The sequence below is a fragment of the Cucumis melo genome, chromosome 12, assembly GCF_025177605.1.
Source record: "Cucumis melo cultivar AY chromosome 12, USDA_Cmelo_AY_1.0, whole genome shotgun sequence".
NCBI classification, from domain to species: domain Eukaryota; kingdom Viridiplantae; phylum Streptophyta; class Magnoliopsida; order Cucurbitales; family Cucurbitaceae; genus Cucumis; species Cucumis melo.
Window position 1 is genome coordinate 18,609,111 of NC_066868.1, and position 16,008 is coordinate 18,625,118.

Genomic DNA, 16,008 nt, shown 5'->3' on the forward strand with positions numbered 1-16,008 from the left:
AACGCTCGAAGTTGATTGAATGGTCCGAATAGGAGCAACGAAATGCACTGGACAACGACCGACGAAGGGCAAGCGACGATGGGCGGAGTAGGTTCAGGTGTTCTACGCCGCGAAAGAGAAGGAATCGATCGTGGAGAGAAGGGAAAGCAAACGTGGAAGAGGGAAAGGAAAGAAAGGACATTTTTGTCCATTCACACCCAAATTGTCCTAAAAGTCTTTCTTTTGAAAATTTGTCCCAAAATTCATTTAAAGCTCTTTTTTTAACCTATTTTTGGCAATTTCCACTGTATTTTTGTCATTTGTTTACATAATAGGCTCTTTTTATCATTACTTTTCAACACACCCGTATATCTGAAAATAGTTCGCTAATAAGTTTAATTCTTGAACTCAACCAAGTCCACGACAATTAGCATCGCATGGGGGGAGAGGTCCTGCAGTTTTTATACCTTTGATGCAGTTCTTGGCGTCTCACCGAATTCTAAGGACCCATGGCTTTCTCCAGAAATTGTGTTCCTTACAACATGGATCTTCAGTTTCTGCCTCCATCGCATTTTTCTCCTCAACTCATTTTGATTCCATCTCTTCGCCGCACCATGATTTTTCTTCTTCTTCGTTGCAGTCTCCTGTGCAAAAGACTTGTTCATTAGTTCTCGAGGCTTATTTACGTCAACCCCATCTGAGATTCTCTCCATCTAAGCTGAATCTTGATATGGATGCTGACTCCCTGACTCATGAGCAAGCCATTTCTGCCGTTGCTTCGCTTGCTAGCGAGGAGGGTTCAATGGTCGCGCTGAGTTTCTTTTACTGGGCAATTGGGTTTCCCAAATTCAGGTATTTCATGCGGCTTTACATAGTTTGTACGATGTCATTGATTGGGAAATGTAATCTAGAGCGAGCTCATGAAGTTGTGGAGTGTATGGTAGGTGTTTTTGCAGAAATTGGGAAGTTGAAGGAGGCGGTGGATATGATCCTTGACATGAGAAACCAGGGACTCGTGTTGACCACCAGAGTAATGAATCGTATTATCTTGGTGGCTGCTGGAATGGGGCTGGTTGAATATGCAGGCAATGTGTTCGACGAAATGTCTGCAAGAGGTGTGTATCCTGATTCTTGCACTTATAAGTCTATAATTGTTGGTTACTGTAGAAATGGTGATGTTTTGGAAGCAGATAGGTGGATATGTGAGATGATGGAGAGAGGTTTTGTGGTTGATAATGCCACATTTACTTTGATTATTAAAGCATTTTGTGAAAAAAGTTTAGTAAACAGGGCAGTTTGGTTTTTCCATAAGGTTACTAAGATGGGTTTATCACCAAATTTGATAAACTATTCATCTATGATTAGTGGGTTGTGCAAGAGGGGTAGTGTTAAGCAAGCATTTGAGTTATTGGAAGAAATGGTTAAAAATGGATGGAAACCCAATGTGTATACACACACATCATTAATTCATGGCCTTTGCAAGAAGGGATGGACAGAAAGAGCTTTTAGACTGTTTCTTAAACTTGTTAGAAGTGATAATTACAAGCCAAATGTGCACACTTACACAGCCATGATAAGTGGGTACTGCAAAGAGGATAAGTTGAGTAGAGCTGAAATGTTGTTTGAAAGGATGAAAGAACAGGGACTGGTTCCAAACACCAACACTTATACAACACTTATTGATGGGCACTGTAAGGCTGGGAATTTCAGTAAAGCGTATGAATTGATGGAGTTAATGTCTAATGAAGGTTTCTTCCCTAATATATGTACATACAATGCAATTGTTGATGGTCTCTGCAAAAGAGGGAGAGCTGAAGAGGCTTTCGAGCTGCTAAGTAAAGGATTTCAAAATCAAATTGAAGCTGACGGTGTCACATACACCATTCTGATATCTGAGCAGTGTAAGCGAGCCGATATGAACCATGCCCTTGTGTTTTTAAATAAGATGTTTAAAGTTGGTTTCCAGCCTGACATTCATTTATATACCACTTTGATTGCTGCATTCTGCAGGCAAAGAATGATGAAGGATAGTGAAAAGTTGTTTGATGAAGTTGTTAAGCTTGGGTTGGCTCCAACAAAGGAAACTTACACATCCATGATATGTGGCTATTGTAGGGAGAAAAATATTAGCTTAGCAGTCAAGTTTTTCCAGAAGATGAGTGATCAAGGTTGTGTACCAGATAGCATTAGTTATGGTGCTTTAATCAGTGGCCTTTGTAAAGAGTCGAGGCTGGATGAGGCTCGCCAATTATACGATACCATGATAGACAAAGGGCTATCTCCTTGCGAAGTTACACGGGTGTCATTGGCTTATGAGTATTGCAAAACAGAAGACTGTGCTTCAGCCATGGTTATCTTGGAACGGCTGAACAAGAAGCTTTGGATACGCTCAGTTCATACACTTATAAGGAAGCTTTGTTGTGAGAAAAAAGTTGCTTTGGCAGCTCTGTTCTTTCATAAGTTACTGGATAAGGAGGTCAATGTCGACCGTGTGACTTTGGCTGCATTCATCACTGCCTGTACTGAGAGCAATAAGTATGCTCTTGTTTCGGACTTATCCGAGAGGATTTCAAAAGGTATCGGCTAACCTTTCTTCTAAATACTGGAATCATAAATGAATTTGTCGTGGTGAAGAGGAGCAATGGGGGATAACGATCAAAGGTAGATTTAGTTCTCTTGATTTGATTCCTAGCCAGCTGCATCTCAGGGATGTCTTCTAAGATGATAAAGCTTGGCCTGCACTTCAAGTACACTGCAGGTAATTCAAGTTTTGATTCATAATCTCTCTCTCTCTCTCTCTCTCTCTCTCTCTCAGGAATATATAATCTCTTTTGTTATTGTTATTATTACTATTTATCTATTTATTGTTTTCTAAAGAAGAAATATTGAAATTATAAGAAGAATTCTTTGCTGTTACAGCCACAATATGGACGAGTTTCTAGCCGGGACACTCACATATATAAAATAAAAAATAGTTTTCAGAACAAATATGAAGATCGTGGATGAGAAGTATTTTCAAAATGGTATATCCTTTCACTATCTTAGGCAGTATATTGATGCTGAAGCTCTTTCCTCATATTTATTATTATCCAAGAAATTTGGATGTCATACATTTTCCTTTTTTCCTTTTTAACAATAGTTCCTTCGTCTTTTCAATAAAAGTTTAAAATGTGTTATTTATAATTGCTACAAAACAATGTGTCATATTCGTTTTGAATGCGAGTGATGCCAATCTTGTCATCTGCCTTTTAAGAGAGTGTATCTATGATGGGAACCGAGTTGAATATCAACTACAGAACTTTATTGATAGGATGAATACTCTTTAGTTCGGTTACAATCTCATGAAAGCAGTAGAATGAATTGAACAATCTCAATTCAGAACTAGGGCACTCTGTTATCCTATCTCTGAAGGAAGAACAGATCTTAACTAACAATTCAAAATGACTAACTTTTCCCTCCCTAGGTAACAACCTATTTATACTTACTTACAGTCGACTTATTTACTATTTATATTTCTATTATTTATATTCCTCGTGCTTCCTTCTCCTTCTTTATGTGCTGAAGTCTTCTTTCCTCTCCTATTATATTGATGAATGATAGGGGGTCTATCATTACATTCCCTCCCCAAATTCATCTTGTCCTCGATGTGAAATTCTGGAAACTGCGGCTGAATTTCTTATAGTTCTCCTAGGTAGCCTCATGTCTTGGCAGTCCTTTCCAACCGCAAGAAATGCCACTTCATGAAAGATCGGATTAAATACTTGGGACGTTGGGTCTCTGCCAAGGGGGTAGAAGAAGATCAAGAAAAAATCAAAACCATGCTGGAATGACCGATATCGAAGAATGTTTGGGAGCTTAGAGGATTTTTGGGACTGACGGGATACTATTGTCGTTTTGTAGAAAATTATGGGGCCATTGCCACACCCCTCACACGGTTGACAAAGAAAAATAATTTCCATTGGTCAGAGGAAGCCACCATAGCATTCGAGACCCTGAAGAAGGCAATGGTTACACTGTCAGTTTTAGCTCTATTGGATTTCCAGCAGCCCTTTAAGATAGAGACCGATGCATCGTGGTTCGGATTAGGAGTTGTGTTGTCACAAAACAAAAGACCGATTGCTTATTTCAGCCAAAAGTTATTAGAAGTAGCGCGCGAAAAGTCGGTATATGAGAGAGAGCTAATGGCCATTGTGTTAGCGGTGGAAAAATGGCGGCATTATTTGTTGGGGCACCGTTTTGTGGTGTATACAGATCAGAAAGCTTTGAGGCATATTTTGGAACAGAGGGAGCTGATTTCGAGGGTCCAAAAATGGCTAATGAAGTTAATGGGATTCGACTTCGAGATCTTTTATAGAGCTGGATCGGAAAACAAGGCGGCAGATGCATTATCACGCATCCCGATTGAGGCTCAGCTGAACGTGATTTCAGTTCCGTCCATATTAGATGTCGTGGTGGTTGAAAATGAGGTTTAAGAAGATGCAAAGTTAAAGGCAATCTTTGAAAACATATTAGTGGATCCTGAGTGTGTACTGCGTTATACAGTTCGACAAGGCAGGCTGTTTTATAAGGGCAGATTAGTCCTTCCTAAGACGTCAAGTTTAATCCCGACCATCTTACACACCTTCCATGATTCAGTCATCGGGGGGCATTCGGGGCAAAACTACGCACCTATAAAAGAATCGCTGTTGAATTGTTTTGGGAGGGAATGAAGAACGATATTAAGTTGTACGTGGAACTATGTCTTGTGTGCCTGCAAAATAAGATTCAAGCCTTATCACCAGCAGGACTGCTACAGCCCCTACCTATTCCTAATCGGATTTGGGAGGATAAATCCATGGATTTTGTGGAAGGCTTGGCCCGGTCCAAGAGGTTTGACTCTGTATTAGTGGTAGTGGATCGCCTAAGTAAGTATGCTCATTTCATCGCCTTGAGCCATCCGTTCTCGGCCAAAACGATAGCTGTGGAATTCATTAAGGAAGTAGTGCGCCTCCAAGGATACCTCCGCTCTATAGTGTCCGATTGTGACCAACTGTTTTTGAGCCACTTTTGGAAGGAATTATTCTGTTTACAGGGCACCCAACTGAAGAGAAGCACGACGTATCATCACCAAACGAACGACCAAACGAAAGTAGTTAACAAGTGCTTAGAGCTATACTTGAGGTGTTTCTGTCAAGAGAAACCGAAAACATGGAGTGAAAAGCTAACATGGGCCGAGTATTGGTATAACACCAATTATCATCGATCAAAACTACCCCTTATACGGTAGTATATGGACAACCCCCTCCCCCTATTATCTCGTATGGTCAAGTGGGCACAACACCGAATGATTCAGTGGAGTATCAATTACAAAACAGGGATGAAACATTAGCGGCCTTGAAGAAACATTTACAACATGTCTAAGAATAAATGAAGAAATTTGCCGATGTACACCGGCGTGATGTGGTGTTTGACATTGGAGACTGGGTATATTTAAAGTTACAGCCCTATAGACAGCAGTCGGTAGCGAAGAGGCGTTGTGACAAGCTATCTCCCAGATATTTTGGGGCTTATATGGTGCTTGGTAGGGTCGGCGAGGTAGCTTACTTGTTGGACCTTTCGGAGACTGCCAAAATATATCCGGTTTTCCACGTTTCGCAACTAAAAAGGGCAGTGGGTGACAAACACCACATCCAATCGGATATAGCAGCGCTTAATGATCAGATGGAGTTAGTTTTGGAGCCCGACCAGGTGACCCAACTTCGTTGGAATGATGCTGAAAGGGATTGGGAGTATTTAGTCCACTGGAAAGATCAACCGAGTCATGAAGTAACATGGGAATCCTATGTCACGCTTGTAAAACAATATCCTGATTTCCACCTTGAGGACAAGGTGGCTCTTCTCCATGGGGGTATTGCTAGGCCTTCAATCACCAAAGTTTATCAAAGGAAAAGGAAGAAGGGTAAGAAGGGTATTTCAGCATAGATAATATAGTAGTTAGAATTGCCAGCGGTCCTAAGTGTACGTGGCAGCAGCAGGAGGAGACTATATATTGGGAAGTTTTGGGCTAGGGTTAGGCATCGAAATATTTGGAGTATTTTGAATGGACATGCTTGTTCATTAGGGAGAGAGTAGCCCTCTTATATGGCTGATACTGTGTTTTGAGAACTTTTGTTATATGTTTATCTATTCCGGTATATAAATACATATTCCATATTGCCTCCTCTCATTGAAGTGTGTTTGTGTGATTTGTTTGTTATTGTTCTGTGTTATCTGTTGGACTATGTGGTGTGCTGGTTGTGTTTGTTACAGGGACCTTGAGGCTTAACACATTATACCAATATTCAGCCCAATGTATCCATTTGATCCATTCCTTTGGCTTTTCTCCATAAAAGTAACGTAGGTAACTCTCAACTCCCCTGTTCACCACCTCGGTCTGACCATCTGATTGTGGATGGTATGCAGTGCTTCGATTCAACCTTGTTCCTGCCAATCTAAATAATTCTTTTCAAAAATTGCTCAAGAATACCTTGTCTCTATTCGAGACTATTGACTGGGGATAGCCATGGAGCCTTACTACTTCCTTCCCATATAGATCAGCCATTGTTTTTGCTTTATAAGGATGCTTCAACGTAGAAAATGTCCATACTTACTGAATCGATCTACTACTACAAAGATTACTTCAAAACCATTAGCCTTCGGTAGCCCTTCAATGAAATCCATTAAGATTTCATTCCAAACACTGTTGGGAATCTCTAGAGGCAATAACACCCCTACCGATTGTTTCTCTGAAAATTAATGAACTCTTTACAGTACTTCTTGACATCTTGTTTCATGCCTACCCAATACAGCTCACCAATTAATCGCTTGTATGTTTTTAAAAATCCAGAATGACCCCCAAAGATTGAGTCATGATAGGTATGTAAGATTGTAGGGATTAATGTTGGTGATTTAGAAACCACCACTCTACCCTTATACTTCAACATTCCTTGTTGTATTGAATATTTCCCTTCTAATTCTTCTGATTTCTCCAGTTCAGTTGTTATCTTCTTTAAATGGTCATCCTTCTCCACCTCTTCTTTAATTACTGCGAGATTAATCAGTGTTGGTTCGGTTAGATTGTAAAGATGGAAAGTAGGTGGCATTCTCGACAAGGCATCAACAGCCTTATTTTCCAGCCTTGGTTTATATACCACTTCAAAAGAATCATCAAGAAATTTGGCTATCCATTTCTGATGCTGTAGCTGAATCACTCTTTGTTCTAGCAAAAATTTAAGTGACCGTTGATATGTTTTTACTACAAACTTCCTCCCAAGTAGGTATAGTCTCCATCTTTGAACTGCTAGGACCGCTTCCATTAGTTCTCTCTCGTACATTGGTTTTGCTCTATCTCTTATAGCCAATGTGTGACCATAATATGCAATAGGTCGTTTGCCTTGGATCAGCACAGCACCTATTCCATAGCTGGATGCATCTGTCTCTATCTCAAATGGCATATTGAAATCAGACAAGCTAAAACTGGAAGGGTCATCATGGCATTTTGCAGTTTAACAAAAGCTACTTGAGCTTCCACTGACCATTTGAATGCTCCTAGTTTGAGAAGTTGAGTTAAAGGTGCTGCTATTGATCCATAATGTTGAACAAATTTTCGATAATACCCAGTCAAACCTAGGAAGCCTCTGACTTCTCTAACTTTCGTAGGAACTGGCCATTTTTGTATTGCTCGAATCTTCTCCGAATCAACTTCAACCCCTTCACCTGAAATTATGTGCCCTAGATACTCTACTCATGCACGGGCAAAACTACATTTCTTTCTATTAGCATAGAGTTCATTTTTCCTTAATACTTCTAGTACTAGTTTCAAGTGATGCATATGCTCTTTCAAATCTCTGTTGTACACTAAAATATCATCAAAGAAGACTAATACTAACTTCCTTAGATATGGTTGGAAGATGGTGTTCATCAGAGATTGGAATGTAGCTGGTACGTTGTCTACCCGAACCGCATCACCATAAATTCATAATGGCCCTCATGAGTTCTAAAAGTTGGTTTTCTTAATGTCATTCGTGCACATTCTAATCTGATGGTATCCGACTTTCAGATCAATATTTGAAAACAGAGATGCACCATTTAACTCATTAAATAATTCTTCAATCACCGGTATAGGGAATATATTTGGGACTGACATTATTCAATGCTCTATAGTCAACACAGAATCTCTTGCTCCCATCTCTCTCTCACTAATAATACTAGACTCAAGTATGGATTGGTGCTAGGTCGTATTACTCCTGATGCTAACATTTCTTCCTCTAATTTCTCCATTTTTGCCTTTACATAAGCGTATCTGTAAGGCCTGACATTCACAGGATTTGTATTCTTCTTAAGGTGAATGTGATGCTCAATTTCTCTCTTCGGGTAGCCTTTCTAGCCATTCAAAAACATCTTCAAAATTGTTTAATACTACTGATAGAGACTCCTCCACAGTCAGTACTTCTTCAATATTTCCTCTTTCAGCTGATATTCCTCTTCCTTCTAACGCTCTTACTAAATAACCTTGATCTGATTTATTCTAGGTTTTTATTATGTTTTTTAGACTTACCTTAGCTTTAGTTAAACTAGGATCTCCTTTTACGATTACTTTCTTACCTTGATGCATAAAGGTCATAGTCAGATTTTTTCAGTCTACCTAAGTCATCCTCAGGGAATATAGCCATTGCATTCCCAATATAACGTCCGCTCCTCCCAATTCCAGTGGTAGAAAATCTTCTACTTTTCAGTCACCAAGTAGTAGTTCTACTGATTTGCAAACTCCTTTGCCCTTTATAGTTGTCCCAGATTCGAGGATAACTCCATGGTGAGAAGTATCCTTGGTAGCCAATTGTAAGTCATTAACTAATTTTTCTGAAATGAATTGTGTAGCACTACAATGGATCAGAACAACCACCTTTTATAAAGAACTTTTTCTTTCACCTTCATAGTGTCGGGGTTAGACAATCCCACCAATAATTGATAGAAAGTTCTAAAATCGTTTTGCTCTCCTCAGTCAATTCTACATTATTCAGTTCCTTCTTTTTAGTTTCCACTTCTTCTATAATTTCCAACTCTTCATTATCTTCCTTCACTACAACTTACGAAGCTCTCTCTATTCTCTTGCCTTACACTTATGATGAGAGGAATATCTTTCGTTGCAACGGAACCATAAGCCTTTTTCTCTTCTTGCTTGAAACTTAGCGTTAGACAGTCTCTTGGATGGTCTTTCTTTTCGATTATCTTTGCCATAGTACTACTCAGTGATAGTTCTCATCAAAAAGGTTGTATTACTCTTTTTATCTCTTTCATTTGTGATCAAATTAGGTTTCGTATTAGATGAGGGGTAGGATTGGAATTTCTCTCAAGAATATCCCTTCAAATTCGCTTCATTGCGTACAATCTCTCGATTCTCTACTCTTTGTGCTAATCCGATTGGTTCACAGAACTCTACCTCTGCTTTACTCCACGTCAATAATCTGTTCATAAAGGTTTCTTCAACTACTTTTTTCCTGTAAATCCGGTTAAGGAGCTACAAGCTTATCGAATAAGTTCTGATATTCCTCTACTGTAGATTCTTGCTTGTTCCTTAAGAATCGGCTATTGATCCTTCCCGAATTGATTGGAATTGGATCAATAATCTTTTCTTCATATTCGTCCAATCAGTAAACTTCTCATGTTCTTGGGATCTATACCAGTTTAGTGTCGATCCTTCGAAGCTTATCATTACTACTATCATTTTTTCAGAATCATTAAGTTTATGGATTTGGAAATATCTGTCTGCGTCAAATAGCCATGAATCGGGATCCTCTTCATTGAAGATCAACATTTCCACTTTTTTGAATTTGTTGCGCTCATTGTTTCCGTTGTCTGATTCTGTTTTTCTTTCGCGCCTCACTTTTGCTAGCTTTGCTCGATAAACCTTTTGTTTCTTTCATCTTCTTGCTTGTCGAATCGTGTATCGTCGATTCCGTCATACGTTCACTCATCTCCGATCTTTCCTTCGCCGTCGTCTCCATGAATCGCAGAAAAATCTGCTGTTGTTTCTCGTTTTGCAATTGCATCATATCAATGCTCTTCATTAGTATACTCGGGTTTTCTTCGATTACTGGTAATTTATTGATTTCCTTCTTTCCTCGAACGTCTGCAACCTTTCTTTAATGCGAGTCTGAACCATCCTCGATCGTTTTCCTAGGATTTAACACGATACCAATTTGATGAGAACTGGGTTGAATATCAACTACAAAACTTTATTGATAGGATGAATACTCTGTAGTTCGATTACAATCTCATGAAAGCAGTAGAATAAATTGGACAATCTCAATTCAGAACTAGGGTACTTTATTATCCTATCTCTCAAGGAAGAACAGATCTCAACTAACAATTCAAAATGACTGACTAACTTTTCCCTCCCTAGGTAACAACCTATTTATACTTACAGCCAACTTATTTACTATTTATATTTCTATTATTTATATTCCCGTGCTTCCTTCTCCTTTATGTGTTGAAATCTTCTTTCCTTTCCTACTATATTGATGAATGATAGACAGTCTATCAATCTACTTGTCTCAACCCTCTCACAGAAAAAACTTTCCCTCCACGTTTTTATTTTATTAATGATATATTTTGGAGTGATTATGAAATAGTTAGAAATTACTTTTTTATATTTTAAAAATCACTTTTAATATACATACATACATATATATATATCATTAATAAAATAAAAACATGGAGGCCAAATTATTACAGAAGTCTATATATATATGTAAAATGGAGATCACATATATTTTGAACAATTCCAGGAGTCTAGGATAAAAAAATGCAAACAAATTCAAACAAATGCGGCCAAATTATTACAGAAGTAAATAATATCCTGTCTCGAGTTTTAGTTAAACTTCTACTAAAATCTAGTTTCAAGACCTCTTAATTTATTTTCCACCAATGAATAGATGGGCATTAAGAAATTTTTATTAAAAGTCTTTGGCATAGGAAATAATGATCTATGATATAATCTCAATAACTAATTAATATTTTATGAGTTAATTTGAAAGTGACTTAGAAATTAATGTCCTATAGGATTTCTCCACACTGAAATGTTATAAAATTAGACGAATTATACCTTCCAATTTGTAACTTTTCAAGATAAGATGGGCTAGGGTTTTCCATAACATATAATTTCCATGATCAAGTTTTACAAAGGGTAGTTGGTTTAGAAATTGGTTCAAAGATGGGTTGGTGAAATTTGTGGTTGAAGATGATAATTCCATGGAGGCGTTGGTCATTTTGTTGCTCCGGTACCAAGATCGAGTTTGCAATTTCTTTATATTTGGGAGAAATTCTCTCTGTATTATCTTAGGTGGTGGAATGGTTCTTAAACCATTTATATAGTAGGGTTTTCCTGAATGATGAAAAATAAGAAATAAAAATATTTACAGTAGAGTTTTAACTAAAATAACCTAAATTGATATATTATTTTACATAATGAACCTTTTTCACTGAGAAATTTCAGAAAAGTTCTAAATAAACTATAAAATTTCACAAATGTATAATCCAATTTATCTCATTACCCATTTTCATTAAAAATACGAAATAAATAAAAGATAAAATAATAAAAAAGAAATATGACTCTCTTTTGTTTTGCATTATTTATAACATATTTCACGTAATTATAGTATATATATAATAGTATGATGTCTGAAAGGTTCTGACATTAGTTTGTTTGTGTAGTTTATTTAAAATATTCATATTTTACGAAGTAAATAATATGTTATGTTTGAAACAATAGCGATTATGTATAAAAATTGTTTATGTTTACAGCAATCTGAGTGAGGAAAAGTTATGATGAGTATATGTAATATATACCAGTAAAACATTAGTTCTATATAATGTTGAGCAAAATTGAATATGTTTGCGATGCAGGACTTTGATGAAAGAATTAAAGATCCAAAAAATTGTATGAAAAAATGGTTGAATAAGTAAGATATGTTAAATTGGTTTATGCATAAAAATTATTTAATACGTTATTACCATATTAGACTCAATTTTCTACCATATTAAATTTGGATATCTAATAAATAATATCATATTATTAAATAAAAATAAAAAATCAGATGATTTATTACATTAATTAAGGAAGTTAAAAAATAGATAATAAATACAATATTATATAATTATGGTATTATAATATATATATATATATATATATATATATATTTATGAAAATAAATATTATTTATAATTGATATGAAAGATAAAATGATCATTAAAATTAGGAAAATTTACATAAATGTAACAAAACACCAAACTATTTACGGCCCAATGTAATAAAGCCCATAAAGTTAACCATTTTTTAAATATCCTAGGTTTGCCCGTCTCTTCCTCGTAATTTCTCTCGATTTCTTTCATCGTCTTCCTCTTCGATTTCTTTCATCGTCTTTCTTCTTTTTCTCTTCTTTTTTTCTACGATTTTTTTCATAATTTTTCTTATTTTTCAATTTTTTTTTTTACGTTATTAAATTTTTTCATCGTATTTCTTCTTATTTTTTCTTATTGCGATTTCTTTCCATTGTATTTTTTTTTTCTGATTTTGCAATTTCTTTCAACCAGCTTTCTTCATTTTTTATTCTTTTTTTACATCGTTTAATATTTACATCTTCTTTTTTGATTCTTTTTTACGTATAATCTTTCCATCGTCTTTTGTTTTTTTTTTTTTTTGTATTCGTTTATAAGTAAACGACTATGTAAAAGATTCTTTTTTTTTACATGATAACCAAACGTAAACGACTGTGTAAAAAAAAATCACTTAGATTGGAGTAACTGTAAACAATTGTTTAAAAAAATAAACGATCGTGTAAAAAAATAAAAGATCAAATCATTTGGATTGGAGTAGCCAAATGTAAACGATCGTGTAAAAAAAGTAAACGATTGTGTAAATAAATCTAAACGATCGTGTAAAGAAATCTAAAAGATCGTGTAAATTGTATACCAATTTTTTTTAAAAAAAATCATTTACATTTGGTCCCCAAATCTAAATGACCGTGTAACAAAATTAAACGATAGAATTGAAAAGATAAATCGTAGCCATATCTAAACGATCGCGTATAAATTAGTCATATCTAGCCATATAGCCATATTTAAACGATCGCGTATAAACGATCGTTTTGTAGTCATATCTAAACGATCGTGTATATATTGAACCGTATCTAAACGATCGCGTATGCATTGAATCATATCTAAACGATTGCGTATGTATTAAACCATATCTAAACGATCGCGTATGTGTTGAACATCGCGTATGTATTGAATTATATCTAAACGATCGCATATGTATTGAATCATATCTAAACGATCGCGTATGTATTGAATCATATGTAAACGATTGCAAATATATTGACGATATAGTTGACAAAATATTTTTGATATTTTACACGGTGGACCGTAGACTTTTTCCATTTTCAGAATTGTTCTATATAGTGTAAATATTTTTCTATTTTTGAAAAGACCCCTTGTAATTAGGACATCTTAATTAAGAAAATAAATTAATTAAGAAAATAAATAAAATATTGAAACATTTGTGTAGAATCATGTATAAAACATTTGTGTAAAATCATGTATGAAAAAGTAAGCCATTTCTTTAAATATTTCTTTTTAAAATGTTGCGGCAAAAATGCTACTTTTTGTAATTTGGTCACCTCATATTACAAACCCAATTATTTGACAAGTTCATAAGTTAATTATCAATGGTCTTTTATCCAAACTGATATTCAGTGAGTAATTATAAGAGAAATTATCGTAAAAGTTGTTAGAAATATATCAAAATTTAGAACTATTTATTGGTTTTGTAAATATATTGTGATACATACTTTGAGAATTTGTTTATATTGAAATTTGAATTCAAATATCCGATCAAACACATCTAAAAACTTAAATTCTATCTTTGTTTTCAAACAGACCTAGAACTCTTTGTCATATTTGAGAAAGCAAACCACCAAAATGTTTTGCTACCCAGTACAATATTTTCTAAAAAGAAGTATGTATTTGCTAGTTTCCACCCTCTTCAACGATGGACGATTGCTTTGTAATGGTTGATAGAGTCAAGTCCAGATATGAACTTTCCTATTAGCTTTAACAGTACCGTCCCAGTTCCCAAATTTCCATAAAAAATCATATCAACTTGAAACGACCAAAATATTTCCTAGGTATGAACTTGGAGGCTGACTTAAATGATGTCCCAAGTTCCAATATTCAGGAGAGCTTAATACCAAAATTTTTTGATGTTGAGGCCAATCTTAGATTGGATGCAGGTATCTCGAGGAGCTTGGAATCAGTTAACACTACTCACTATAACTCCATTTATAATCAAACTCAAGTTTCAAAGAAGGCTTTGTGAGGTTATGAACAAATGGGTCCTGGTGAGTGAGCTCCATTAGAATACGAATTTTTGGCAGAACATGAAAAGAAAGGGCAAGAGCATTTGCAATGGCAACAGCCAACAAGAATGGCAGCTTCAACTCTAAAAAGCAAGCAAAAGCAATCAAGGGTGGGATTGATGAATAAGGAGATGGGAGTACTTTGTTTGAACAAAATTCAGAGTTTGATATTGAGACTTCCAATTGATATCAATGAGATGTTCTATAACAAAACCAAAATATATAGTTGCTAATAACAAAATTGTGCGACTCGGAAGGAATTTCACTCAGTATATTCAACAATTTTGATGTTTTTTTTCCTCGAGAAGGGATATAAATTCACATTCTTTTCCAATTCTCGGGATCTGACCTTCAACGAGAAGAGATATAGATTTGTTTGTTCTAAGGAATTTTTAAAAACACGAGTGGTCCATTATCTTTACATACTCATTAATCCATCTTCTCCGATGCGATATCCAACCTGCAGGTTTCCCCTTTTTCTACACCGATTTCAAGGATCTAGGGTTTCAAAATTGTAGAGAGGAGAGGCAGAAAGAGAGCGAAAACTTAGCTTGCTCGCACTGCGATCTCTTGAGAGCGGTTCCGCCGCTGGAGCAGAGGGTTCGTACCGCCTCCACCTCGCTAGGACAAGCCGTCGCCACCAGACACTCTGCAAGAGATCGGTTCAGGTGTCGGCAGGCTGACCGCCGCGCCGGACCTTCTGGAACTCGCTTGTGACACTCTCGGAGAGCTTGTTCCAGGCGCTCGCAGACATCGTCACCGCACATCGGAGATTCACCGATTGGTAACATCTCTTACTTTCCGTAGACGCAACGGTGCCCCGCACCATTTGGGGGAGGAAAGGAAAGTTTTCTTTCTTTTTTTTTCTTTTTTCTTTTTTTTTTTTTTTGTGCGCGCTATTTATCATTCACAAAAAGAGTTTCTTTAAAATTTATAAAATCCACGAAAATCTACGCATCTTTATATTTTTGTTATTAAATCAACAATGTATCCGGATTGTAAAAAAATAAAATGGAGCGTCAATTTAACTCAACCTACATATTTATTTTTAATAATATATTTTTTTAAAAAATATTGTAAAAAATATGATCAAATACAAACTATTGATAAGAATAAGTAGGTTGGGTCAAGTCGTGTACTCGGTACACACGCTTGAAAGTCGTAAACGATTGTGGATCCCACATTTTTCTTTTCTTACGTTATTTAATATATATATATATATATATCATTAATATTTAATATATCGTGGACCCTACACCTTTTTAATATATTTAATATATATAAATTTAATATTTAACATATTGTAGACCCACACTTAATTTTTAAGATAATTATTATATATATATATATATATATTAAATAATGTGGAAAAAGAAAATTGTTCTATTTTTGTCAATAGTTTGTCTTCTATCCTATTTTTGACAATATTTTTAAAAACTACATTATTAAAAAAAAGATTCCTCAAACTAATCCAAAAAATAATTGCACGGTTAAATTGGCGATTGGTTATTTTTCTAGAAATCATTAAAAATGTACCCAAATTTATCTATGATAGACTCTACCAATGATATGGTCTATCACTCCTAAATCGACCTAG

The 16,008-nt window shown here is 35.6% G+C and overlaps 2 protein-coding genes across 3 annotated transcripts; one reads left to right on the forward strand and one right to left on the reverse strand.

Annotated features, from left to right (window-relative positions):
- The first annotated feature begins 356 nt into the window (after positions 1 to 356).
- Positions 357 to 6,169, forward strand: LOC103498266 (pentatricopeptide repeat-containing protein At4g19890). 2 transcript variants are annotated; one of them, XM_051080617.1, is made up of 3 exons: positions 357 to 2,737; positions 2,899 to 3,002; positions 3,662 to 6,169. In XM_051080617.1, the coding sequence occupies exon 1, from the start codon at positions 452 to 454 to the stop codon at positions 2,564 to 2,566; it is 2,115 nt and encodes a 704-aa protein (XP_050936574.1). In that variant the 5' UTR covers positions 357 to 451; the 3' UTR covers positions 2,567 to 2,737; positions 2,899 to 3,002; positions 3,662 to 6,169. The 2 variants fall into 2 exon arrangements, with proteins under 2 accessions (XP_050936574.1, XP_008459042.2); XM_008460820.3 differs by lacking the exon at positions 3,662 to 6,169 and having other exon boundaries at positions 2,899 to 3,231.
- Positions 6,170 to 14,594: 8,425 nt separating this feature from the next.
- On the reverse strand, positions 14,595 to 15,313 carry LOC103498267 (uncharacterized). Its single transcript, XM_008460821.3, has one exon. The coding sequence runs from the start codon at positions 15,200 to 15,202 to the stop codon at positions 14,918 to 14,920; it is 285 nt and encodes a 94-aa protein (XP_008459043.2). The 5' UTR covers positions 15,203 to 15,313; the 3' UTR covers positions 14,595 to 14,917.
- Between the last annotated feature and the right edge of the window lie 695 nt (positions 15,314 to 16,008).

Excerpts from the sequence above, each read along its gene's own strand:
- LOC103498267 (XM_008460821.3), bottom strand. The coding sequence starts at position 15,202 with ATGTTACCAATCGGTGAATCTCCGATGTGCGGTGACGATGTCTGCGAG.
- LOC103498266 (XM_051080617.1), top strand. The coding sequence starts at position 452 with ATGCAGTTCTTGGCGTCTCACCGAATTCTAAGGACCCATGGCTTTCTC.